Source organism: Falco naumanni, chromosome 9 (genome assembly GCF_017639655.2).
Source record: "Falco naumanni isolate bFalNau1 chromosome 9, bFalNau1.pat, whole genome shotgun sequence".
NCBI classification, from domain to species: domain Eukaryota; kingdom Metazoa; phylum Chordata; class Aves; order Falconiformes; family Falconidae; genus Falco; species Falco naumanni.
Window position 1 is genome coordinate 53,685,639 of NC_054062.1, and position 27,518 is coordinate 53,713,156.

Here is a 27,518-nt window from a genome sequence, read left to right on the forward strand (position 1 = left end):
TTTTTTTAGATTCTTTTCCTTTCCCCATTACTGTGACTACCTACAACTACAAAGTATATAGTGACAATCAATTTTACTAAGGAGAAATAACTTTCACAATTATCATCTGTATGTGATAATAACAATCTGTTAAGAGTTCCTCAGTCTTGTTATATATTAGAGAAAAGCACCTGTACGTTTTCCATTCTGGATCACTCTCGGGAAGATATGAAACATATCCTGGATGATACTGACTTGTATCTTCTGGAAGTACAGCATGATCATTCAGTTGAACTCCCTGAAATCTTAATAAATGAACAGTTGCCTGGAAAGATAAAGAGAAATAAATTTTATGCCCAGGTTATCATTGTGAAAATAGAGTGTAACTTAGTATTATTATATTATTGTTTCCTCTTCAAAAATTAAAAAATACAAAATGCTTTCCCAGATGTTTTACGGGCATGTAAAACTATACACAAATCAAAGTAAAATACTTCCTAATCTTCCAGTTGTCTGCAGCTGATTTTACCAAATAATTTCACTGACAAAAGACAATAAATTTTTCTTTACTTTTTTTTAATCATGCTGGAACTTTAAGGATCCAGGAATAAAATGTCATGTCAAACATTTACAATAGAATCTCTTGGAACAAAATGTTATCACCGTCTTCAGTGAAACTATTGTTACAGGTACTTTCACACAGTATTTTGATAAAGATGGTGCATGAAACTACTTCATCCTTTAGCTCCTGTGGAGATAGACAATCATTCAACTCAAAATTCCAGTGCATTAAGATATATACAGAGAATTATACATAAACCAAAGCTAAACTAAACATATATGAATGACAGCTATGTAATTTATTTACCTCTGCATTAATGAATCTTATTTCTGCTAATATTCTGAGTAAATCTCTTTCAAAAGAGAAAGATTTAGCAGGCAGTAATGATTCTCCTGGTAACCTGTCACATTGATCGTCATCCATTATAGTTGTACTAGCTTTCTTCTTCTGTGCTAAAAGTAAATAAATATATAAATCCATTATTACTACCATGCAAATCAGAATAAAAATAATCTTCATTTTAAAATTTATAAATCCCTACACATTCATAAATCCACAAGAAAGAGTTAACAAGTACATATTTAAAAATACTTCACTCATTTTTTCTGTCAGTACAATTTACTGCACTCAAAACTCATTCTTCTCAAGCAGTGGTGAGGTACTGGTTACCTGTGATTCTGCTGCATTTGTGCAAAACCTCCAGTATTTGCAGCAAATAACTTGCTCCAATCATAGCATACTGAAATTACAGTAATATGAATATAACCCATGGCCTCTAGTTCAATTTTATTCCATCAATGGAAGTGGAGCACTGTTCACTATGTACTAGCTACGATTTCAAGTGTGTTTAAATCAGCAATGGGGTTGACACTCTGGCAACACACACATCAATAAAGAGAAAAATACCACTCTTTTCCTTTCGTTTAATAATGAAGAAAAGGGACCAAGATTATTTTAATATAAACACAAAGTAAGAGCATAAAAGCTGTCACAGTGGGTTCCCTCTACATTGTTGGCCAGTAGTGGGTGTTTGAGGAAAGGCATAAAAAGTAGGATACAGAAAGCTACTTTTTTGTCCTGGCCTATCTGCAGTTTTTTAGAATCTGCATCCAAGCAATCTCCTGAACCAGAAGTTCTGTTTGACCCTTCAAGTTCCATACTGTCTGATAAATGTAACATGAGGGTTTGTCTAATTTTTTTTAAACCATACTCTGATATTCCAAAATAACCTCTTAATTTCTGTCAAAAATTAATGGTTTTGTTTTCTTAAAACCTACAGTCTGATAATTTGGCTGCATTGCTCCTGGTTCCTATACTAATCATACATTTACTTTCTCCAGGCTAGCCATATTTTATATTTCACCTCTTTTCCAAACTAAATGGGAAAAAAAAGTAGTTACCAGAAACTCAGGGCAACCACAAACCAAAAGTATCACGAACAGGAACTGGTGTGTTTTTTTTCTGTAACTCTGGAGTGTCTTGAATTATTTGCCTTTATTCAGGCCCGACAACCAAGCAAACCTCTATAGAGGGTCTTCACGCTACAATTATCTTTGCCCTGCCTTCAATATGATATAAAGACAACCTTTAATTTTTCTCACCCACTAATCCTAGAATTAGTAGTAGTAAAGAAAACTTAAGTGGAACATGAAAACGAAGCGCCAAAAGTTCTCAGAGAACTCCAGTCAACCATAAATTTCTCTTCCTGCCCTGAATATCTACAGGCTTATCCACATTTCATTTAACTACAGGTAGTATTCCCACAGTTAGAAACTGCCCAGAACAGATTTCCTCAACTGCTCCACCAAATGCAGCATTGTTTCCTTTACATTTACAGAAACATGCAGCACCCAATATAGGTATGTATGGGTTTCCAGGAGGACACTCTACAGTTCTTGAGAACGGAGACCTTCAGCGACATCGCAGTTATTGTTTAATTTGTAGTGAAGTTCTCTGAAAGCATCAACCAACTCCAGCAACCTCATAACAAACTGAGCAATATAAAACACTTCTGAAGAGAAATGGGAAGTGTCTTGATCTTCTGCTTGATCACCTTTACCTTGGAGATGCAAAACTCGTGAAAGAAAAAAGAACATACCAGTTCCTATTAATAATGCTTTTGGTGCATGGTTGCACTGAGTTTCTGGTAACTACTTCTTTTTCTCTTAAGTTTGGAAAATGGGTGAAACATGAAGCATGGCTAGCCCAGAGATGCAAAACTTGTGAAAGAAAACAGGTAAACGCCCTATTTTAAGTGAACCTTGGAAACAGTCTAGAGAAACAAATGTGGAATAGGTTCAATTAACATTGGCCAGAGAAAAAAAAACAGCCAACAGGGTGGGTACTAGAATTCATCTATTCTTTAAGGTGAATTTTATGAACTCCCAGGCAGAAAAACCTTTTAACATATATATGTAAAAGTCAGCAAGTAGCTAGTGGTTTGAAAGTGCTCTTTCCCTGAAGATGAGAACTCCTAAAGCGTGTGGTAGGTTTTCAGCAGACTTTCAAGGAACAAGGCACAAAACAACGTCAGATACCTCAGAGGAACCATTAATAAAGGAGCAAAGGGTAAAAAATGTTACCACATGAGCCTCATACAACGTGATAATAATCCATTTTTTTTCAGGTAATTAAGTATGACAGAGATGGATAATATGGACTTAGATGAACATCAGGGAATTAGCCTCTTTTCTTAGATACATTTCATGTAGATATTCTTCTTTAGCACTGGTGAAACATTTCTGAAGGCAGAGTACAGTTCCAGCAGAAAAAAATGTACTAACTGATTTCTAGATTTGGAAGTAGAGAGAACATTCCATGTATGCCAAACAGTGACAGACAAAGAGTCTTGGGGAACTTCACAAATGGGAGGGGAAGAAAATAACAATAATGGCCGACTTCTTCAAGTAACCCTAATAAATGAGGAAAAAGTTCCTCTTACAACATTCAAAACAATTTGTTCACTTACTTTTCTTAGGTTTTGTTACCTTCCTAAACAAAGTATCATCATACAAGAGACAAAATCTGCATGCTGCACGGCAGACATCCCATACTTCTTGTTTACGTGCAACTTTTGCCAAATCTGCCCAAAGTATAATTCTGCCAAAGAAAAAGCATACATAAAATTACTTCATAAACAGGATTATCTTCCACACTTCAGAATCAACAAAAAATTAATGTCAACAAATGATGGCCATCATAAATAAAATTTTAAATCTAATAAAAATTAATAAATTGAAGACTTCTTATCAGTGGCAAAGACAACACTATTACTTTATTAATTTAAAAAAAATATTCTCTCAGTAATGAGGAGTGGGGAAAAATTCTTGTTTTGGATAGTAACTTTACTGACATTTCAAAATATGTGTGCCACCCCTAATTATCTATCTTATAAAATAAACCAAATATTTCAAAACTGGTGTTGAGAATTTCAAAACAAGTTTGTACTTTAGAATTTTTTAGAAAAAAATAGTTTAAATTTAATCACAGGAATTTTTATTGCAGCAAAACAAATGAAACACCTCCTTTTAAATGAAGGATGATAAACCAGTATACAAATACTCAAAACAAAACCTGTATCTTTCTGACTCTCAGAATGGACTAGTTCATTTCTTTAACAAACAAGTTCAAGAATGTAAAAAGATATTTCAGCAAAGTTTCAATTGTACATCATGTTATTCAGTCTTCCAGCCTTAATTCACGCATCCTTCTGTTTGTTCAGTACGTATCAATAGAATAGGTGAGTTTATGAGTGCATGTGAGAGAGCAGATTAGAAACAGGGAAAGAATACAGTTATGCATAGCATGTGAATGTAATGGAACTTTTCAGTCATAAAGTTAAACAGATGTTCAAAATGCTTTGCCAGGTCTGACTGAAGTATTCTATTCAGCCTCCTACAAGGTATCATTAAGTAATTTAGCTGCAGTAAGAAACTTTCCCATTAGAGACTTCTACACAAGACAAAAGAGACACTTGTCTATAATACCTACCTCTCCCTGTCATTTTCATTTCTTAAGTGTTTAACATGTTCCTCAGCTTTCTCTATGCTTTTAATATGATGTTGTGCTTTTGCACAGAGGTAGCTTATTTGGCTCCTACTTTTACCTGAGGAAACTTAGCAAAGAAAGAAGAATGTAAGGTAATTTTTAAGTATCAGAGATGAAAAAAAAAACACATGAAGGGTATGCAATTCGATTCATAAGTAGTTGCTGAAACACTTGATATTCAGCCCTTTTTTCAGTCCTTCAAGCTTTCCAAATCCAACTAACATGAAAAAACTACACCCCACCAGCATCTACTGCATTTTGCCTGTATCTTCAAATAGAGCTGTCCTACACAAAACCTGATTTATGCTTGTCTGGCCCCCAAATATCTCAAGTACACCTCTTTTCTGACAGGACATGCATTGCTCTAATTAGCCTCAGTCAAGAGTAAATGGATGAAGTAATTTATGCTGCATTTTAAGAATGCTTATCTAATCAAACACATTTTCAAAGAATACTAAAGTTTGTTGTTTTGTTTTAATTTGAGAATACTGACTTTTGTTTCACTAAGTCAACAAGATATTGGGCAAAAATATTAACCAAAGAAATAACCAGCACAGAAAAAAGATGCAAGGGAGGAACAAGCTCACTCCCTAAGGTAGAAAATTGCTCCAGTGGTTCAGATGCATCACAGATTTTTGGTTTTTTTTAGTGTACTGACATAGAGGAGAAGTTCTGCATTGGAATATTAGAATACAAGTAACATGATGTGACTGGGAAATCTGATGAGTTTGTACATTCACCTGAATCTAAGTAATGAACCCTAATATAATGCAAACTGAGTAGATTGTCACATGATCCTCAAAAACTTTGCCAAATAATAGCAGCAAATACATATAAAAGTATTTCTGGCTTTAAAATATATATTTAAGCAGGTTCACTTACATTTACTGTCGTGGTTTAAACCTAGCCGGTAACTAAGCCCCATGCAGCCGCTTGCTCACTCCCCCTCACCCAGAGGGAGGTGGGGGGAAAGAGTTGGAAAGGAATGCAAAATTAGAGGGTGGAGATAAGAACAATTTAATAATTGAAATAGAATAAAAAAAGAAAGAACAGTAATAACAATGACGACAATAACAGTTATAATGAAAAGGGGAAAGGAAAGAATAAAATCCAGAGGGAAAGGAAGAAAGGCACATGTCGTGCACGATGCAACTGCTCACCACACCAACCCATGCCCAGCCAGTCCCTGAGCACTGACCTGCCCCCCTGGCCATCCCCCGGGCAGACATACCAGGCACGGCGTCCCATGGGATGGAACACCTCTTCGGCCAGTTTGGGTCAGCTGGCCTGGCTGGGCCCCCTCCCCCTTCCTTGTGCCCCTCCAGCCTTTTTGCAAACAAGGGCTGAGGAACTGAAAAGTCTCACATCAAAGCCAAAACACAGCACTGTGCTAGCTCCTAAGAAGGTCATTCAGTCCAACCCAGCTGAAACCAGGACAATTCACTTACAAGAAAAGAGGAAGGCAGAGCGTCCTACCATTCCTGTCAAAAATATTTTGCAATGCATTACCCAGCATATTATATGCTGTGTTACCTAACTATACACATAGATCAACTGACAGAATTTTTTCAGTATAACACATAATGACTGAAATATTATGAAAGGTTGTAGAGTAAAGAACTGTGGATTTAAAAAGTACATTGTTCTCTAGCTATATGGGTACAATCCTCACTAAATTAGGCCAGCATATACATCAAAAAGAATGAAATGTTGGTGCACAGTTATTTATGCAACTTAAAAGAAAAAATAACCCTACAAATCTCATGTCCTGGCCTGTGTGTACTTTAATAATAGAGTTGCATATATATTTTTCTTGTTCCTTGAATAAACATGTTCAATTTTGTTGTAACCTAAGTGTCATGGAAAAAGCAAAAAACTCACTCTTTGGATGACAGCATCAGGAATAACTGAAATCTTTCAAAACAAAATTCTACAAAACATTGTGTCAAATAGAAAGTTTTGTAGTAACTGTATTATTGTGATAACCTCACTCATTTTAATGGCTTACCTTGGAAGGATAATATGCAGTAAACTTTATTCTGAGGAAGTTTGGATATAATTTTACAGTTGTCAAGTGAAAATTCAAGAGCAAGTAGTAATATATGCATGCTTTTAATTCTCCTCATTGCACAAACACAATGCATTTTATCACTTTAAATTGTGTATGAAAACGTGTTCCAACAAAATGATTTTCACATACTTAAATGTACTGCATGAAGTAGGACTGTTGATTCCGTAAATAACATTCTTACTTGTAAGTCATCAGTTGATCAAGTTGCAAATGAGAATATGCAAGGTACAAAACTTTGGCTTGTCTGAATAGATAGCATGAGAGAAATGCATAGCCATTCATGGCACAAACAAGCTGCTTTGGAAGCTATAGGACTCCTGTAGTATTCCCTTCCTTCAGAATAATCTCTACTCTGGGATTACACTGGCTATACTCAGAAAGTTAGTTAAATTAGTCACGTACTTGCTTTATTGCCAAGACAAGACAGAACAGTTAAAGCATTCTGGAAGATGTTCCCTGTCCCTTCTTCAACAACAGGCTGTATAGCCACAAACAAAAGCTGTTTGTGGACTAAAGAACAGGGCTATTTATGATCAATGCCTAAATTTCTTGTGCAAAACTTGTTCTCTCAAAAGTAAGATTTCAGAACAGAAAGACAATTACAGTATAGAACGAATACCCAATATTGTATGTAATTAACACAGATTATTACGGGGTGAAACTTGAAAATACCATTTAAAACTGACCTTGACTAAGAACACTCAGGAGCTGCACACAGTGAAAATAAAATTACAGCACAACTTACAGCACACTACAGCACAAAAGTAAGATTCAGATGAATTTGAAGGGGAAAACAGTTAACATTTCCTCTTCCAGTATCACAATATAAATTGTACATACCTAATGAGATCTATAGCAGCTTTCCCACAGAATTCAGCAGAACTGTCACTTCACCTGTATTGCAACATTCTCTACACGTTTTTGCTAGAAGTCCTGTCCTACCTTTAAGACCATGCAGAGCAATCAAAGTCAAGTGTAGTAACTTTTAGTCACACATATGTACGTTACCTTTAGCTTCATTTTCACTGTCAAGGACTATTTGAAATGAATCAGGAGCTATTGCAAGACCTGCGTTTACCAGAAGGGATCTCTTTTTCCTCACATTATCCTTCTGCTTTCCCCTTTTAGCCTACATAAAGAAAAGAACTAAGTGTTGTAAGGTTATTTTTTATTATATCCCCATTTATAAATCTTATTTGCTAAACATAACAGAATGCAGATCATAGAACTTAATACTACCAAAAAAATACCTATAGGAACTGTCTGTCTTCTCGTATCTCACACATTATTCTGCAGTATTATTACTGAAGTGACTGTAGAACTTTGGTTGATCTTGACATGACTACATCAAAGAACAGAATAAAAAGTACTGTTCATGCTCCTCATGGACCTTTACAGTATATTCCTTAGTATATAACCTATCATTATGTTATACTTTCTTAAGAATAGCATTTATTTAGAAACCAATCATAACATATCTGTTTTGCAGTAACTAGCAATTGCAACAATGTTAGTTACAAAAAATTCATAGTCCATGCAGAATTAGCCGAAGTCAGAGGAGGTGTAGTGCTTTTTTTTTTTTTTTTTCTTAACACTTAAACAGAGTAAGCTTGTATAGAAAAGCATTAAACTACATAAAATCTTCACTGTTCTTTGTCTTAACAATAAACGTATCAACTCACCAGCAGCTTTCCAGTACTGATCTTAGGTTCAGTGAACACATCTTAATTTCTGTGAATATCCAAAAATGGCGTATAGCTGAAATTTCTTTTAGCCAACTAAGTCAGTTACCAATATGGGTTTTGTCCAGATGCTGAGGCACCACAACAGAATTAGATGCAGTAACTCCTGACAATGTACACACTGTGCCTTTATATTATTAAGCATCATTTGTAAGTGTGACATAATAATGACTTATCTCAAAGCCAGCTAGGATGTTTAGCCATTCAGTCACTGCTCCTCTCATTAATTAAAACACTGTTCCATGCACTGTAATTCTAATTGTTGACAATTATGAATAGGATTCTTTTCTGCTGTTATTTTTGGTAATGGGTAACTTCCCCTCCCTCCCAAGAAATAAGCTTTGAACGCAAGTAGAAAAAGTCCTATATCTTCAGCGAGTGAAGCAACATGACCAGCATAGAGAGAATGCACAGAGTGTTTCAAGGCAACCAACCAATGCCGATTTGCTAAAAGCAAGCTGATGCTGGCTCTACTAACATGCAATTCTACTAAACAGCTAGCTTTCCTCTGCCAGAATTTAATAAGCAAACTCATTTCACCTACTGACCTTATTCTTCATGATTACCTGCTCAATCATTATTACGGCCTGATCTTCTAGACGCTCAGGTGACTTATGCAGCATAGTGCACAAACGAAGACGGTTAAAAGTAAATCTCAGATGTTCTTGATACTGCCCACTGTTGTCTAGATGTACAGCTTTTTGCAAATGTTCCATAGCAGCCTCTATTCTATCCTCATCTTCTTCAATACGAGCTATTTCCATATGAACTTGGCAACGCAACAAAACCAACATGCTAAGGAATATGAATTTAAATGTAAAATGTTAAAATGAGGCAAAGTGAAAATCTTAGACCTAAAAATTACCTAAAAGTGGAAGTCAATAATTAAAAGTGCCTCCAGTATGAATATGGGTATTTCCTTTGTCTCTTTCATTTTCACCATCACACCTTTTAAATGAAATTACTTAGAAAATGTAATTCTATTTTACTTCCATTAACCCTGCATGAGAAAACACAGCCATGAAGAAGAAGCATACCATGTAGAGTAACAGATCTTTATGTATTAGCAGAACTCTTCTTCAGCACCACACTGTAGCTATGTACATCAAGCAAACAGATTTTCAAAAGTATTTACTAAATCCCACAGACAGCATGATGTACTGGGTAACAGCTACTTTTGATAAAAGTTCACTTTCCGTTCATAACACTTCTTAAGATATAGTCCTGACTGTACTAGCTCACCACTTTTCAAGATTTGGCTCACCATAGGAATACACGCTCACTGCAGGCAGTGTCTTTGCCCAGCTGTTACCATAACCAGTCTAGGCAGTCAGCATGCCTTCAGCGAAGACTGCATGTCTCACTATGCTCCCTATCTATCACCTGCCCCAGGAAGCTGTTCATGACAAGTGTGAGCTCTACATGCTACTTCAGATTATTTCCAGGAAGAAAAACAAAAATATATGATAATGATAAATAAAAGCAATGTTATGAAAAATAAAACAGTAAGGTTTCCAAGGCTATTAAACATCACACCAGAGCATTAATGTATGTCCACACTAGAGCTAACCTGACTAAGCAAGGATCACCCTTTTACTGAGGACCACAGTAATTAAAATTAATGCTACAATCAAAACAAAAATGAAGACAGGGAAATTAATAGTGACAAGTGACTTCATTTAACCTCTAGTGACAGCAACACCTCAGAGCTGAGGTTGAGTCTACTGGATTGTTAGGAATATACCAATAACAAAAGCCAAGCTCGTACCCCTCAAAAACCTAACCTGCAAGCTTTTAGAGAAAAACTGTCATTACTGACATTTAGCATAAATATCAAAATCACATATGCTGATATTGCACTTTTTATATGGAAAGCATAAGCAATGCTTGAAGAGCAGTACAGTAATACAATATAGTGGTTTTACACATGCGTATCTCTGCTTCTTCAGTCTTCTGTTCCCTCTTCAGGCAACTAAAAAAATCACATTTTAAAACACTGAAAATATTTTTCTCACCTTCCTCTGTAATACTTTTATTTATAACAGAAACCAACTACTGTTCTGCTCAAAGACAGATTATGGCAATTGTAACTAGCTCTACTACAGAAGTTATGACCTTTGTTCTTAGTAGTCAGCCTATATATAGGCCCATACTTAACAAAGTACCACATACCAAGGTTTACTTGTTCCACTCAGATTAATGAAAAAGTTGAAGCTATTTAGGTGCTTAAGGTTAAGTACAACAAAAGAGCAAATAGAAGAATACATCTAAAAAAATTATACATATTCATTTTCTTACTACATTAGATTTTTCAATTAAAAAGAAGTCATCGAAGATAAAAAGCTGTGCATTGCAAGAAGCGTCTTATTTGATATGCAATATAGAAGCTATTATCTTTTTTAAGAGTAATTTTTAAATTGCATTTTTTTAATCAACAGAAGTTATGTTAATACATAAATCTAAACCACATTCCAACACATGTACACATACTGCAGCTTTGGCATTTTCTCACGTAATTTTGATTAACTACATTATTTTTCAGTTCCTAACAAATTTCAGTATTATCTGTAGGCCATTGAAGTATGAGATTTTGCCTGAAAGAAACCTATATTTAAATGAATAACAAGGAAATGTATGCAATATGCAGATATTTACTATGAGCTAGACGAAAATTTTCAAAGATGCTTAACATCACCGAGCTTGAGCTTTTCAATTAGTTTGATGCTGAGTCATTAGACCTTTCAAAGTGACAAATAAAAAAGTACACAGCATAGAAAGTTACCTGTCAATCTCTTCAAGGATATCAGCAATTGATATCAATGGTTTTCGCACATATTGATGCAAATTGTGTTGTAGTAGTGGTAAGCACAGATTCCACTGGGTTGTACAAACAACCTGAATCACATTAGGATCTCCCAATTGAACTGCATGTTTTAAGGTTAACTCAAGATTTTTTATCAATTCTAGCTGAGCCTACACAAATGAAAAGTTAATTAGCATGTATCACATTTAATCAATACAACTTTTTACACATACCTCCAAATTTTAATCTTAGGACTGTTTCCAATAGAAAGCAGTCCCTCAGTCAGCAGACTTCAGAAACAAATACATTTTATAATATAATTTAACAGAAACTTTTTTTTTCTTTTTTAAACAGGCATTGATAACTAAGGAGTGTTTCTTTTAGGTACTTCATGCTGCTACTACGTATTTCAGGAAGAAGTCTTATCAGCTTTTCCCCTTTCTTACGACAAACAGAAATTGATAATTGTGAAGTATTTGTGAATTCAGAAGGCTTAGTTTGTTGGGTTTTTATACTAAGCTACAAATGCAGTATAGGACAGGAAAAAATAATATTACGAATGGGATTTGCCATACTGTCAATTAAACTGGGTTCCTATTAAATCTGAAAGCAAATCCTTACCTGCAGTAACAGACACTTGCTAATTATTAAGTTCTTTTTAGAGGTTATGTCATTTAAAAAAACCACCCAAACAACTCTCCAACTGCATACACTGTAGTAGGAGTATTTAGAAATACCTAAATATCTAAATATCCTATTTTTTATTTAAGCAATACTAGTAGTGTTTCATATTATGATGAATTTGTGACAAATTTGCTTCAAAAGATGAATGGAATTTCTGAACTCCAAAACGAGAACAGTGATAGTTGGGAGTAAGTTTATGCACTAACACTATTGATTTCCATGAAGCATATTCACACTTCCAATTTTAGGAACTTCAGGTGCCCCCAATAGCTGTTCTAAACTGCTCGTTGTAGGCACCTATCTAATCCCATTGATAATATGGGCAATTTAGGCTTCTACTTTTGATGGTCTGAATTACAAATGAGTCAGCTGACTATAGATACCTTAAGAAAATCCTCCCTGGTGTGACAATTTATTGGGAATAATCTGCCTTTTGCCGATATAAGAATTTTTGTAAGATCACCCATAACATGCAATAATAGTTGAGTTAGACTCAATGATCCTTATGGGTCTCTTCCAATTGAAGATACTCTATGAAAACACCTCCCATAAATGTAAAGTATGAAAACAAGAGTGCTGCCTTTGCATGTAATATATTATGAACGTTCATAGTCAGACAGAAGACTTAAGGGAGGAATATACAACTGTTGTTTATTTTTCCCTGTTTTCTTCTTGGCGGCCCAATGATAAAGAATATAGAGTTATGAAAGAATTTCTGATCAGTAAAATGTAATTAAGACACACAAGTCCAATGCAATTTTCCGTGTTTTACAAATTAAAACTTTACTTTTCTCTCACAGTTAAAGAACATACCTCAATGACTCCTTTGATATAAGTCACAGTTTTAGGGCCCATTTTTTTTATTTCATATTCACATTCCAGGCATTCTATTTCAATCAGTTTTCCTTGCTCCTATGAAGTATTAGTATACAAAATGGTAATTTTAATAATAGGAATACAATGAAGATTAAACCCATTACACTAATAAAGCACTGTACTTTCTTACTGAAAAACCCACTATATTAGATAACTGAAACATTAAAAGGGAGAAGAATTTGTTGTTTGAACGGCAGTCACTTCTTAACTACACCAAAGCTGCAAAATAACCTCACCAGGATTTTTAAAGTTGTTCATTGACAGACTTTGCAATAAGAAAAAGTGTACACTTGAATTTTCCTATACTGTAATTTGATTTCATCTCTAGTGGATTCCTGCTCACAAATGTTATTAAAAAGGTACATGGTTGGAATAAACAATAGCTAGCCAAGACAGAAAGGATTCATCTTGATGGGCACTCCAACTTTTCAGTGAAAAAAGAAGTTAGATTTTTAACACCTCAGGAAAGATCTATTAAATCATACAGATTACATGTATGGATCATAGAATCACAAAATCATCCAAGATACTTTGTATTTGGTTTCATATGGTGCAGTAGTGAAAGCCAGGCAGCATCTCCATTCATCATCCATTGTGAACTATTTATCAAATCGCTTATTATGACCTTTATGTTTATGTATGTAAATGTTAATATAACATCTCTGTGAGATGAGATCTTGAAAAAACTCAGATGAATGTAAAAGTGTCACTATCATGTAATGACAAATACATAGAGAAAGGGAATTAATGTTACAGCTGAGAAATCTGACAGTATTTGGCAAAAACCAAGGAACTGGAAAGATGTAGATTTATTTCATTCTACCATGAAGAGGTCACTGTCAAAATGATACTGAGCAATCTGAAGATGGTCACTTAAACACCCACTAACTATAAGGGAGAAGAGAAGGTTGAAATAGAAGCAAGGCTTCTCCACTGCTGCTGCAGACCGGGCACTTGCTATTATTGTCTATATTCAAATTAAATCCTGTGAATCTTTGAGCTAGGGGATTTAAACACATCTTCCAGTGGAATGCTATGAAATTGTGTATGATTTCAGACTTGCAGGAATTTTGCTAAAAAATGGGCCTGAAGCAGACACCTGGAATAAAAAAATTTCAGTGACGGTAAGCAAAATTTACGTTACAAGTAACTCAAAGTAGGATTATTATAGTAGAGAATACATTTTGAAATTTATTTGGCAGTATTTGCCACTTACATGCACATTTCACATAACTAAAATTTACTCAATGGGCATCACAACACAACCAGGCACCTTTTCATACATTTCTGTATCTGAAAAACAAACTGATTTTCTGAATACAGTGATGAACAGTTCTCTTTGTCAATGGATGCACTTGTTTTAGCTAGGATAGTTTCTTCAGAGTAGCTTGTATGGGGCTCTGGTTTTGCGTTTGTGCTGAAAACAGTTTTGATGACACAGGGATGTGTTAGTTATCGCCAAGTGGTGCTTGCACAGCATCAAGAGCTGTTCTGCTCCTCACCCTGCCCTGCCAGAAAGCAGGCTGGGAGTGCACAAGGACTTGGGGGCAGGGGGGACAGAGCCAGGACAGCTGACCTTAACTGACCAAAGGAATATTCCAGACCATATGACATCATGCTCAGCAATAAAACTGGGGAGGAAGGTTAGTGGGAGGACCACGAATTGGGGACTGTCTGGGCATCAGTCAGGTGATGGTGAGGAGTTGTTTTCATTTGAATCACTTATCTTTTCTTGGGGTTTATTGTTCTGTTATTTTTTTCCTCTTTTCCTTACAATATTCTTCTTATTATCGTTGTTGTTGTAATTTCTTTTTAATTATTAGACTATTTTTATCTCAACCCACAGGTTTTCTCACTTTTACCCTTCTAATTTTTTCCCTTATCCCACCAGGGATGAGTGAGTGAGCAGTTGTGTGGTGCTTAGTTGCTGGCTGGGGTTAAACCACAACAACGGGGAAGGAACAGAAGAAACAAATCTCAGAGCCAGTAATATGTAATCATAAAGGGCATACACATTGAATGATCAATTAAGGAGACCGCATGAAATTTTAATCTAGGGAATACTCCTACAGTAACATTATAATAAAAATACTACAGAAGAGTAAAAATTATTAAATGTTAGTAAATAACAAATCAAGTTAATAGTTTGCTGGAAAAGGAATCATTCCTACTAAAGAAAACTGGGAAATGTATAGGAAGAAATACTATCAGGAAAGATCTACACAAAGGAAAAGACTACGGCATGTAGTTGTGGCACAATGTCTCTGGATTTCTCACTGCAATGACAACTACATTGCTTAAGACCTATCTTTCAGAAAAGGTAAAAACTGCAGCTTTTTTTTATTCGCAAGCTTTCTTGAACTCTTCCTTCCATCAGTCCCCTAATCATGCTCCAGACAAATGCTGTTTTCTCCTCATCAAAATTCAAATTCATATGCTGTTCTGCAGGGTTGATACTGTACTCCTAAGGACTAAAGTGAATGGATGGAACATTAACTACTTTTTGAGCTTACATATGGCTGACCAATTACAATCTCAATGGGTAAACTGGTGTTAAATCCTCAAAACCTGCAGGCAGCATTTAACTTCCAAACTGTTCCACAGACCAGATAACATTTAGAAAACACAGGCAAAAAATTTACAGTTAACATCTACTTGCCAAAAGTAATTACCCTATTCTACCTATACCCTACAAACAAAACAAAATGGTAATATTAATACTCACAGTAATCCCAGCTCTCTTCAGATCAAGTATACATTGATATGCAACTTCAATGCAGTTTACTTTCATAGAAAAACGAGCTAATTCCAGAATAAAAGGAATCCTTCAAAAATAGAAAAACGTCACTTTAAACAATCTGATACTTTTTTTTAATGGAATTATAGCAACAGTAAATGAAAATAACTGTGCAATGTATTTGCAAATCTTGAAGTCATCTGAATATTAGATGATGAAATTATACTAGTGATGCTCACAGTTAACAAGGAAAAAGATTAAAGTTGGCTACATGAAAGAATACTTCTGTAGTCTCGCAGAAACTGTTCCTGAAGAACATAAAAAATACAGAATAAAATGTATGCAGCACAAAGATGGTTAAATAGCAAACGAAGATTGCAGGTAGTTCTGGAAATACAATGCTGGACAAAACAGTCAAGCCCATCAGTCAATTATTTAGGAACTAAGAAAACAGAAGACACACAGTAGGAGACTGATTCTAAATGTCTGGATCTCTGCAAATGACCAAATGAGTATAGTGTACTGTCTGGGATAGGAGAAGTAATGAGATACCTGAATATTGTCAAATAAGATTGACCTTAACAAGTAAAAACATAGTATTCCTTCCATATGTAACATCTGTGATATAACTACTGGAATGGAGAGTTCAGTTTCAGTCTGCATTTCAGACTGATGCTGGAAGAATCATGATGGGCCCCAAGAAAAGCTAAAAATAAACCAAAGTCTGAAAAGCATTTCTCAATTCTAAGACCTTTTAAAAATCTCGTTTTATCAAAAGAAGGATCAGCTTCAGCATCAACTTTCACAGGACTATGACAAGTAAAACTCACTTCACACTGAGAACAGATGCTGGAGGTACATCGTATTTTTTCAAAAGTACATATAAAGAATTCAGATTTGCGATGGCATCACTGGGAAGCTCATTTGTGTCCCACTGCCTGCAATATATTAGGAATTGATCATTATTTTTCACAAGAAATATTATTGCATTAAATTTTTGAAATAACTCTCCTAACTTTAGAATGGACAGCTCTTAGTCCAATATATCACTTGGATTTTGAAATACCAAATAAAATAATAAAAGAAAAAAATCAAGTCAACAAAACCTACTTCAGTATGTCAAGTAAGTTACTCAAGACAGACTGATATGAATCACAAAGAACATTCCAGCATAAGAATTAATGTTTCAGATAGTAAATTTTATTCCAGAAGCAAAGAAAAATGCTGTGCAAAACTGATTTCTTACAAGAACATAAATTAATCCATTGTTACTAAGAATTAGTAATTTTAAAATAGGGAAGCATTGAGACATTAAAAAAAATTAAATGAGGTTTTGTTATGAAGTCTAATTTTCAAAATTGTTTTATGCCTTTAAAATCTAAAAAGTTTTTGAAGTGTTATGCTTTCCAACCTCGCAAATCATGCATTATATTTTAGGTGTGATTTCCCCACTTCATCTTTACTCTCTTATACATGACTTGTGTACCAAACCACAATCTGTTGGATACACAAATGTCAGTCTCTTAAATTCTTTCATCTGAGAATATTAAGATAACACACTACTCCCTACATTCCTAAAGAACTATCTCACTTTTCAGCTGGGCTGTTCTCTAGACAGGTCTGACAGTTACTACCCAAGCCATCATTTTAATTTTCCTTTTGAGGAACTAATCTGTGCAGATTTTTGTACTGGCATACAAGATAAAAGAACTTGACCCTACCTCTGTAATATCAAGCATCAAAGTACAAGTGGAAGGATACTTCTTAATACTTACAGTTTTAGCGTCTGCATTTTATAAATAAGTGAAAAATGGATGGAGTTTTGTATTTCTTTCTCTAACTGGGAAATATCCATTAGTTTGTGATATACCTAAAATAAAAAATTAATTATTGACTAAATAAGCAAAGAAAGGACAGACACTCAACAGGGCTAAAATAAAGCAGGTATGTTGACTGTAGACTTCATCATGGACTTTAAGGGCAGGCTACTATGATAATCTATGTCATTCCCATAGATAACACAAAGATCACCTAGTAGACCTATACTTATCTTCACGTAGGGAGGATTAGAGGAAGTAGCAGAAATCTAAATGTGGAATGACACCTGAGTTAGAATTCTAATTAATGCATTTTTAATAATACCTTTTGATAGCACTGTTCTGAAATCATCTCATCCAGCTACGAGAAACGAGCCCTATTCAAATTTATCTGTAACTATAAATTATATGTAACAAAAACTTACGAAGAAATGACAATAAACTGTAGTTACCCCAATTTAACTGTAGTTACACATTAAGTGTGTGCACAGCATTTCTTCTGACTCTCTCACGCCGAGTACCCATAGCAGTCAATACTGATTACCTAAACTGTACTGGAACAGTAAGTTTTGCAGGATTTAAGTATGCTGTTACTAAAGCACTCAATAGTGTGGATCATAATTCTGTAGCCCTGCTGAAACACATAGCCCAAGTACAATTTTAGACCTCCTTTATCCTTCTATTTAAGGCCACTCTCAAATAGCTTTGCTCAATATTGCATCTAAAAAATACAGAAGTAATTTTGAGCTTGCCTAAATGTTATTGCTTCATTAATACTGCACCACTGGAAGGTTGTCTATTGGTTGTTTTAATTCAAATGTTAGAGAACTTTATAATATAAACATACACTCTTGAAATGCAGTGATCTGGAAGCAGACAGAAAAGGACAACAGACAGCGTAGCTGAATGAAAGAAAATATGACTGCATGCAACTTCCAAGTTTTATTTGCCTGTTTCTGCTTTTGCCACATTTGTCTTCACCCTCTTATTTCCCAAATTAATAGGTTGCATTTCTTGCATGCCTTTGTCATATACTCCGATTCCCAGAACTATTTATAGGATTCAAGTTGGGTCATTTAAGTATTTATCAGCATAACAAAAATCAACAGATGCTAGATATGATCTCAGTGGCATAAGGCACTTAAATTAAATTGCACCCGCTACATCTTCTGTGTTAATAGTAATTATTCCCAAATTTTTAGGGTCAGCAACAGTTATCCTGATGATACTTTGTTGTATTAAAACAACATGGAGCAGTAGGGAGCTCTTCAGCTTATAGTACCAAAAATATAAAAATTGTAAAAATCTCTGCATGTCTACTGTACTGTTTGGTAGTTTACAAAATTTAAAACAAGGAAACAATATATTTAATAATTGTAACTATGATCTTAAGAAATGTAGAGACAGATCCTGTCTTACTGTGAGTTTAAAGAATTTTACAGCATTACCATTAAAGAAAATATTTGAGAGTATTTATCTGGAACGTTTTCCTTAATAAAGATTGCTGCAGTAGATGAAAACTCTTTTGCTTCTTCCAGTTTTGAAGCATCAAGGAAGCACTCAAGTAAATTCCTGCAGATCAAATAAACATCTGTATTAAGTATTTATTAATACTTCTTGAAAGAATTCTTACTCATATTTTTTCAAGAGACTATATTCAAGGTACCACTCTTGAATGCAATATAAGCCGTTAGTGTTACAAAGGACTGAATCAACACAAAAGTTGTACATCTTTGTTTCCTCCAGAGATACACAGCTGTTAACATACACTCATTGCAGATCACAAAAATAATCTTGGAAATTTTTTTGCTAACTTTTCTCAACCGAACACCTGGAATTAAAACAATTAATTATTTAAAGTTGTAAGAGAAAAACATTTCTGTGAGATGGATTCTAAGAGTCTCCCTTAACTACTGGAAAGGCTAGTATTTCAAAGCCAACTAGCAAAAGAAAACTTCATGATGGGAACTGCAAGATAGCTACTGGATTTTTCAACACTATCTGATTTAACCGAAAAAGAGCCTGTGATTCCATGAAATAAACTAACAACAGTAAAAATAATAAAAATTATTCAAAAATTTAAAAATGTATGAAAAACCAAATACTACCATTAGTTTTATAACACAAATACACTGTGTGCACTTGCTAGTTCTCATCAATACCTCATCAAGAGTATGTCTGGTGCAAAAAACCTGCATGTATGTTATTCTAGATAACAAAAAGTTCCCAAGGGTATGCTAAAGGTTATTTAATTTTTTATTTCCTTTCCATTTCAGCTTATAAAGAAAATGCTGCAGAGCAATAAACCATCAGTCATAGATCAAAGAAACAGAAAAGTTCACAAAGAGAAAGTAAAAACCTGCAGCAGAATTGTAACAGGAACCGGGAACTGTTCTGTCTACAGTCTGTAGAACAGCAGACCAAAACACCTCTGAGAAAAGGTTGACCTTGAAAAATTACAGGGACACTATTCTTTTTGCACATAAAAACTTGTTTCTCTCAGTAGAAGCATCTCAAGGTTTATGCTCCACCCTTACTCAGGAAATGTAAGAATGGTAACACATGGATACTGACACAGCATTTATTACCAATTATTATGAGATTATTACAAAATGATTGGTAATAGTGTAAATGTGCATGATAGTACCAATATCGTATTGGGTTGACTGTGGGGGTTTTTTGACTTCCATTGTAATCTTGCTTAGGAAAAAAACATTCCCCGCAGTTCTAAAAGTAAAATTACCAACAACAAATTAATTTACTAGCAGAATCAGGTATTATAAAAATTTCTATTTTCTAACTTTCTGTGTTCCTTATAATCTTAAAATCAGAAGATGAGAGCTGAGACTCAATGCCACCTTTGTCTCAGTCTTCACCAGGAAGTTCTTCCAGGCCCTGTGCCTGGTGCAAACATTCAAAAATTCTGTAATGCAGATGCACTGAAAAGGACCTGGGGGTCCTGGTGGACAGCCAACTGAACACCAGCCACCAGTGTACTCTGGAACTGAAGGCAGCCAGCAGCATCCTGGTTTGTATTAACAGGAGCACAGACAGTAGGTCACAGAGGCATATGCCTACAGGGAGGCAGATCACTGAGAAGATGGACCTGTTGAAGGATAACTCAGAAAATTAGAAATGGTCTGATTGGTTTGTGCAAGATACACTTTGTGTATGTTAAGTTGACAAGTTTAGACTGCAACCAAAGTACACAGCCATTCTTTGAGCAAGGACACACTGGAATAACTAGGCTTTGACGAAAGAGTTAATAAGGATACTTTGAGGAAGCATTGCCAACTTGGCAAGACTCAGGGTCCTTGTATCCTTAACTCAACTACACTCATAATATTAAAAATCATACCCCTAGGTCAAAAAGACCCTTGCCCAGGTGAAAACCCGCCGCCTGATCATGTGTTATGGTAGAAATAGTTCTGTAACGATATTATAATTATATGTAAATTACTAATCAATCAGTGTAAAGAGGACAGATTTAGAAACTTACTAACTCTGTATAAATATATGATGCAAAGTCCCATCTGGTGGGCTTGCTTTGTGGAATACCACTCAGCCCCCAGCTTTGTGCAAACCTGAAATAAATAAGCAATGTCTCCCTGAGTGTGTGAAAACTGACTTACTGCACACCAGGCCACAAATCCGCTTTTCAGACAACAGACCCAGGCTCTTCACTAAGGTGTACAGCAGGAGGAGAAGTGAAAGTGAGTGTAAACCAAAACAAGAGATGTTTGGAGCGGTAATAAAGAGAAACTTTCTCCCTATAAGGACAGTCAAATGAAGTTGCTGCTGCTCAGGGAGGCTGTGCAGTCTCCACCCTTGACTGCTTCCAGACCTGACTGGATGAAGTCCTAAGCCTGACCTGACAGCTGACCCAGCTGTGAGCAGGACATTGGATTAGCCATCTCATGAGGTCCCTTCCCACCCAAACTGCCTTGCAAGCCTAAAGTATACGCTGTATCTCTGCACATCATCTGTCAGGATTATTCCAGACATCATCTGTCAGGTTTGGTTTTTTTGAAGCAACATAGCACCTATGTAATGAACTCATCTTAAAACTTTTGGAATAGCTTGTGAAAATGATACCTTTACCCTTGGTTCAGTTCCACTGTGTATTCTAAACCTCAAAGCCTCGCATTAACAATTATTTTCTGCTCAACCAATATTATTTCTTGAGATTTATTTTTACTGAGGTTTTGGATATTACTTGTTGTTCCTTTCACCGAAATTAAATACTGAAGATGCAAAAAATCTCTCTGCGTGTTGACTAGGCTGCTTTCTAGCATTATTTTCCATATTGACCATAGACTTACAAATATCTTAGCCTACATGTGCTGCTCAATCCAGAAACATCTGTCCTCACTAGCAAAGACTTGAAATTATCTAACAGATAGCTCTTTCTCTTAAAATGTATTATCTTGTTAAAACATGAACTGCAATCAGAGATTGCAAATTAGTTCAGATGCTTTAAAATTCCTTCTTTAGATTTATTTTAGAAAAACTAAACATACAAAATAGAAATAGTGTAGCCAACAGAACTAAAGAAGTAAAATGTACATTATTAAAGACTACCTAAGGTGGCAGCCACATGTAGAAGAGGACTACAGAATGCCCACATGAAAAAAACACAATGAAGCTTACATCATGAGTTCCGCTCTCCATTCACAATCTTGCTCTTCAGTTTGGTTTAATGCTTTAACAATCTGAGAAAGGCTGGGAATAAGAAAATGGCGAAATCCAGGCTTAAGATATGGCCTCACAAGTTCCCAATAAAGAACTGAGGCATTATAAATCAAAAAATAATATCTGAAAAACAAGAATCACAAATTTAGTATTTCATGGACTTAGATAAACATAAAATTACATACCGAGTATTTTAAGACACTTCTAAGAAGCAAAAATTGGAACTTTTCCTATGTGTTTTGGTAAGAAGCAATCCTGAATAGAAACTGAGAACACATACAGCACAAGATCATGATAACTTTTGCAACTACACTCTACCCAGTAGTTAACTACTTAAAATAAGTTATCATGGTGCTCTCCTTATACAGAGCATAAACATAAAAGGATAGGAAATGCTCAGAGGTATCTATGAGCCCTAAACAGCCCAATTCATCCTATTTAAGACTGTTTGTTATTCTTATATTATTGCAGCATGCGCAGCAGTTACAGAAGCGCAATAAGAAAATGGAAGGAAAATCCACAAAAGCAAAAAAAATACCCAATCAAACAACAAAACTCCACACTACCTAATGAAAATCTATGACAAAAAAAAAAAAAAGACAAACTGAAAACCTAAGCCAGTAATTCTTTTTCTCTGTTAAAGAGTTAATCCTATCAATACGGCCTACCTTTGATCATGGATAGCAAAATCTATAGCCTTCATAAAAAACATCACAAACTTTTCAAACTCCTCCTACAACAGAACAAAAAAAAGTTAACAACTTGGATATGGCTTCTATAAATCAGTAAATTATTTTCATATTTCAGTATGTTCACATGTCGTAATTTTTGTTTTCAAATTAATCTCAAATAGAATGTGCTGCCATAATAAGTTGCTGTCATAGAACAGAATAACTAAAAATTGGTAGCACTGCCTATTACTATGTTTTCCTTATTTCAAATTTTCAGGCTATGTTTTCAGTTTCATTAGTTTCCACCAAACTTTAATTAACAGGACTGAAATTTTATAAACTTGCAAAGCTGTGTACCTTTTAAGCTCTTAGCAAAGAAAGCTCAGGAACATCCAAGAGCAAAGCCAGGAAAGAGAAATAATATTGGTTTGCTGCATTAAAAAACTTGAGGTATTATTTTCTTCAGAAAAGCTCCAACAAGAAGTTGACAACTGAATGGTGTGTCAGGCATGCTCTTTTTATCATTAAAGCAGCTGGCAAGCAGCTTTTCAGAGGGAGACCTGGGGGTCCTAGTGGACACCAACACCCCAGCAGTATGCCCCTCCTGCAAAGGCAGCTAACCGTGTCCTCGGCTGCTTTAGGAGTGTTGCCAGCAGGCTGATGGATCCTTCCAGATCTCTACCTAGCACTGGTGAAGCCACACCTGGAGTAGTGCCCAGTTCTGGGCTCCCCAGTACGAGAGAGACATGGACACTGTGAGAGAGTCCAAACAAAGGGCCAAAAAGATGATAAAGGGACTGGAGCATCTCTCATGTAAGGAAAGGCTGAGAGAGCTGAGACCGGAAAAGGCGGCTCAGGGGGGATCTCATAAGTACGTGCAAGTACCTGAAGGGAGGGTGTAAAGAAGATGGATCATAAAAAGGGATTTTTGAAAGCCTGAGAAAGATGCAGAGGAAGTGGCAAAGTGGAGGTGGAACTGGATGAGCAGGAACAGGATGCCACCAGAGGCCTCTCTACAGTGAGAGAGAACAGAATAACTAAAAACTGCAAGAGAGTTGGGACTGATTTACTGGACTCTGAGGCTGGCATAAGAAAGCTACTGAGCCATGAGTGGGAACTGTCTAGATAAAGAGAAAATCAGGATCAAGAGCCTCGGAGGTCTTGTACTTTGCCCTTAAGAACATAAGCATCTTAATTGGCTAACAGGGATTCCTTAAGACAGAAATCAAAATAAGGACAAATTTATCTTTTCTAAGTGCATGATGATTACTAGTCATACAGGATGAGATGCTGTGCCACTCCTATCGTCATAGATGATCTAGGAACACAGGAGTGGAAGAAATTTTACAACTGATACAATATGCATCTTAAAATCATTACAATACACAGCACAAGGAACCAAGTTAGGATTGCACGTACGAGGATGGTTCTTCTAAGAAGTTAGCAAAAGTCAAGAAGAAAACAGCAAAATCTAGAAAACATCACAGAACAGGCTGTTTAATTTAGAAATATAAAAGGCTAACTGGACATTAGAAAACACTTTTCAAATATGTATGAAGATTTAAAGGGACCAGTGATCAGTTATTCTGCACAGGCACTCAGAGAAGGCAGAGAAAGTACAGATAGCGTAACAGGGGAAAGATTCTAGATTTAAAGTTAATTCAAACACATTATTCAAAGAAACTGCAGAACATCTGGCAGGAAAATTTGTGAATACAAATAACACAAACATCTATTAAGGCCTTTTTCAGGGGTCAGATATCATTGACAAATTGTCAAAACTGACCACAGTATGAGAACAAATGAAATATTGAAGAGATAAAGAGATAAAACAGATCCCACTCCATTTTAAATTCAGCAGAAGTAAAAACTGCTCATCATGTACAGATAGTGTCACCAAATAGTAACACACACAAACTTTTGGAAACGTAAGTATCCCACCAAGTTGCTACCAGAAAGCTTCATCTCTCATTTCAAAAATCCGCATCCAAAGTGCTACATGGAAAGGTTACTGATCCAGTGGTGGAAGAACACTGCCAAAGAAGAGAAACGCACTGCACAACCTCTCAAAGGGCCTCTTTACTCCTCAGTTTGCTGTAAGTCTGAAATGCTTAGCGTGATCCTGAATAAAACCGGCAATTGTTTTACCATTTACAGCTAAATTTGCTCTGAAAGTATCATACTGATGCAAAAAGTGAAAAGGTTGACTTTAAAACAATCAATCATCTGAAAAATTTTGCAAGCATTCTTTTGTTTTCCTTGCCAAAGTATTAGCAATATTAATTTAATTCAGTTGGTAGGTTTTGTTTATTCCCAAACTACCCATTAATGTATTTTCCTTTGATTTTTCCAACAGTCCTGATAACCCTTTTTTTTAAATAATAGAAAGCAATACATAAAAACCTAGGAAGAAATACTCTTAAACATTGGATTAATGTAATGCAAACTTTGTAACTTCTCACCAAATTATCTGTAGAGAGTGGAGTGTGCAGCTGCCCTTGGCACAAATACGCTCTACCAAGAAACTGGTTTTTAGGAAATCCTCCTTTAAAATACATCTGTAGACAGTCACTGCTCATTTCTCGATATCCCAGCTAATACCAAAAAAAGCATTTTAATATTTAAAAAATGCAACAAATACTTAATTAAGAACTGTTACTTTTTAAAAACGCATGCCTACTCAAAGATTAACATCTAACCGCAAACCAGTATGCAAACAATATTCCGTAAACGTGCACATCAGAACTGGTACAAACCCATTAAGATTCATTAAAACTTAAAGGTAGACTTTCATCATTCCAAACGTACAGAAAAATAGCTCTTTTATTTAACAAAGCTAATGAGTCAGTCATACAAAACATACAGTATACAAAAATTGTTTACTTTTTTAATAGCCATTAACAGAATTGTTAAGATAAAGGCTACAATTTTTTTAAAAGGATGAATATTAGCCTTCAGGATTTTATATGGATGTCAGTGCTGCACCTGCATTTTCAGACGACAGAATTTGAGTGGCTTGCAGCTTGGGGAAAAAAAGTAATTGTTTTATTAGAAACTCTCTGCTTGAAATCCAATCACCTGTATCCATGGATTGAAAACTTAAAAATCCTTCAAAATGTGGAACCTCTACCACATTTTATAGAAGTCTGCTCAATTAGCAATAATTTTTCATAATAAGAATGTTACCTTTTCTTCTTCTGCCCAGTAGGGACTGTTCACACACACGTTTTCTGCAGTCATAACCACACTGCAAACATTAGTTCTCCATAAAGAGAAAAAGCAGACATGCCAAACTATTTCATATTACTATGGTATACCTTCCATATTTTGGTCTAATTACAAACTTCACAAGCCATATTTCACAGACTACAAAGAAGTGGTAATTTAAAGGTCAAGTTTTAACTGAAAATGCATGTTTAAACAACTGTTCTCCCAAAACAGAAGTGTAATACTTTTCAGAAGTACTTTTGAGAGTATTTGTAAGTAGTAACTGTAAATGTGAGTACAGTATGTCATATAAATGTTTTTATTCAATACAGATAAAGTGCCTAAATTACAAACCTGAAGTGCTTGTTCAGCACATGAAACGTGTAAGTCAGTGCTGAAGATATCTGATGAATCAAGTGCAGATTTTCCTTGACTGGCTGATTTGATCAACTCATAAGCATTCTTCAAAGCCTGAACATCTGAAATAAAAAAGAAATAAAGAATGTAACAGATAATTCATGCTTCAAGGTTGACTGATACAACTACCATATTTCAAATTAACTACCTGGCATCCTGCTTCTCCTTTACAGAAATAAATTACAAATGTTTAAGGAAAACAGTATCAAATGTCCTTCAAAGTCTGCCACAGTTGCCAGATGAAGTATTAACTCTCTCTCAGAGTTGGCAATTTGAGAGGCAATTTGAAATCACTGATGTTAGCACACAAGAACCACTCTGATGGCCCGATTCACAACCCCCTGAACTCGACAGTTCGCTTTCTGTTGACACAGAAATTATTTATCAGATCATTAAATCTATTATATGAAGTAAACTCAACTGGAAGAAAACTAGATTAAATTAAGGACACTATAGCTGTTAGTTCTTTTCATAGGCGAAAAGCACGTTTGAAGCATTCAGAGAAATAACGTTTTCCATATATTCAGAAAAACAGATTAAGATCGAGCCGTTTCCGTGTTTAAAGTGCGATTCTGATTTCACTTAAGCCGGGCAGAATCCTGCCGCCGGCCCCTCACCTCCGCCGCGCTCTGCCGCGAAGAGCCGCTCCCTCACGACCGCGTCCATGGCGCCGCCGCCCGCCGCGCCTCCCCACGCAGCGCCTAGATCCGCGGGGGGGGGCGCAGGTGCCAGGGCCTACGCTTCACCCCAAGAGACGCGGGTCAGCTCTCTGCAACGACACCTCCAGAAAGCTCCGCCGAAACGGCTGCGGAAAGCTGCCGCCCGGAGACGCGAAGACACGGCGGCCGCCCGCGCCCCCGCCGCTGCCCCGCCCCCGCCCACTCCCAGGGCTGCCGCTGCCCCTCCGACGCGTATCCCAGCAGCGCCGCCACGACATGGCCGGCGGCCTCACGCGGGGGGACAAAGGTTGCCCGGCGGGATCCGCGCCCGCAGCCCCGGCTTGGGGGTGCCGCCAGTCGCGGCGCCGGGCGGGAGAGCAAGGGCGGCCGCGGGAGGAGCAGCCGCAGCGCCCCGCAGCAGCCCCGCTGCAAACAGCCGCGGTACCAGGCGTACACGAGCGCAGGGGAGATGTAGCGGCCTGCACGGCAGGTAGAAACATCTTTCGCTGGGAAAGCAGGCTGCTGCTGTTAGCAGTGTTACTGCTGCGGCTGAT

At 36.2% G+C, this 27,518-nt stretch overlaps 1 protein-coding gene across 12 annotated transcripts in view; it reads right to left on the minus strand.

Annotated features, from left to right (window-relative positions):
* Positions 1-27,167, minus strand: part of CFAP46 (cilia and flagella associated protein 46) — an 80,377-nt gene extending 53,210 nt beyond the window's left edge. For 6 of the 12 annotated variants that reach the window (XM_040605788.1, XM_040605785.1, XM_040605787.1 and 3 more), the window contains exons 1-17: positions 26,923-27,163; positions 26,243-26,367; positions 25,144-25,275; positions 22,679-22,743; positions 21,969-22,133; positions 18,767-18,890; positions 17,277-17,371; positions 16,332-16,439; positions 15,490-15,589; positions 12,702-12,800; positions 11,184-11,374; positions 8,968-9,196; positions 7,668-7,788; positions 4,532-4,655; positions 3,510-3,640; positions 848-993; positions 171-304 (exon numbers count right to left, since the gene is read on the minus strand). In XM_040605788.1, coding sequence (XP_040461722.1) covers positions 171-304; positions 848-993; positions 3,510-3,640; positions 4,532-4,655; positions 7,668-7,788; positions 8,968-9,196; positions 11,184-11,374; positions 12,702-12,800; positions 15,490-15,589; positions 16,332-16,439; positions 17,277-17,371; positions 18,767-18,890; positions 21,969-22,133; positions 22,679-22,743; positions 25,144-25,275; positions 26,243-26,367; positions 26,923-26,971 — 2,138 coding nt within the window. In that variant the 5' untranslated portion in view covers positions 26,972-27,163. Of the gene's footprint in view, positions 1-170; positions 305-847; positions 994-3,509; positions 3,641-4,531; positions 4,656-5,470; positions 5,588-7,667; positions 7,789-8,967; positions 9,197-11,183; positions 11,375-12,701; positions 12,801-15,489; positions 15,590-16,331; positions 16,440-17,276; positions 17,372-18,766; positions 18,891-21,968; positions 22,134-22,678; positions 22,744-25,143; positions 25,276-26,242; positions 26,368-26,922 lie in introns of those variants that run through there. The other 6 variants (XM_040605791.1, XM_040605792.1, XM_040605794.1 and 3 more) reach the window with 4 other exon arrangements.
* Between the last annotated feature and the right edge of the window lie 351 nt (positions 27,168-27,518).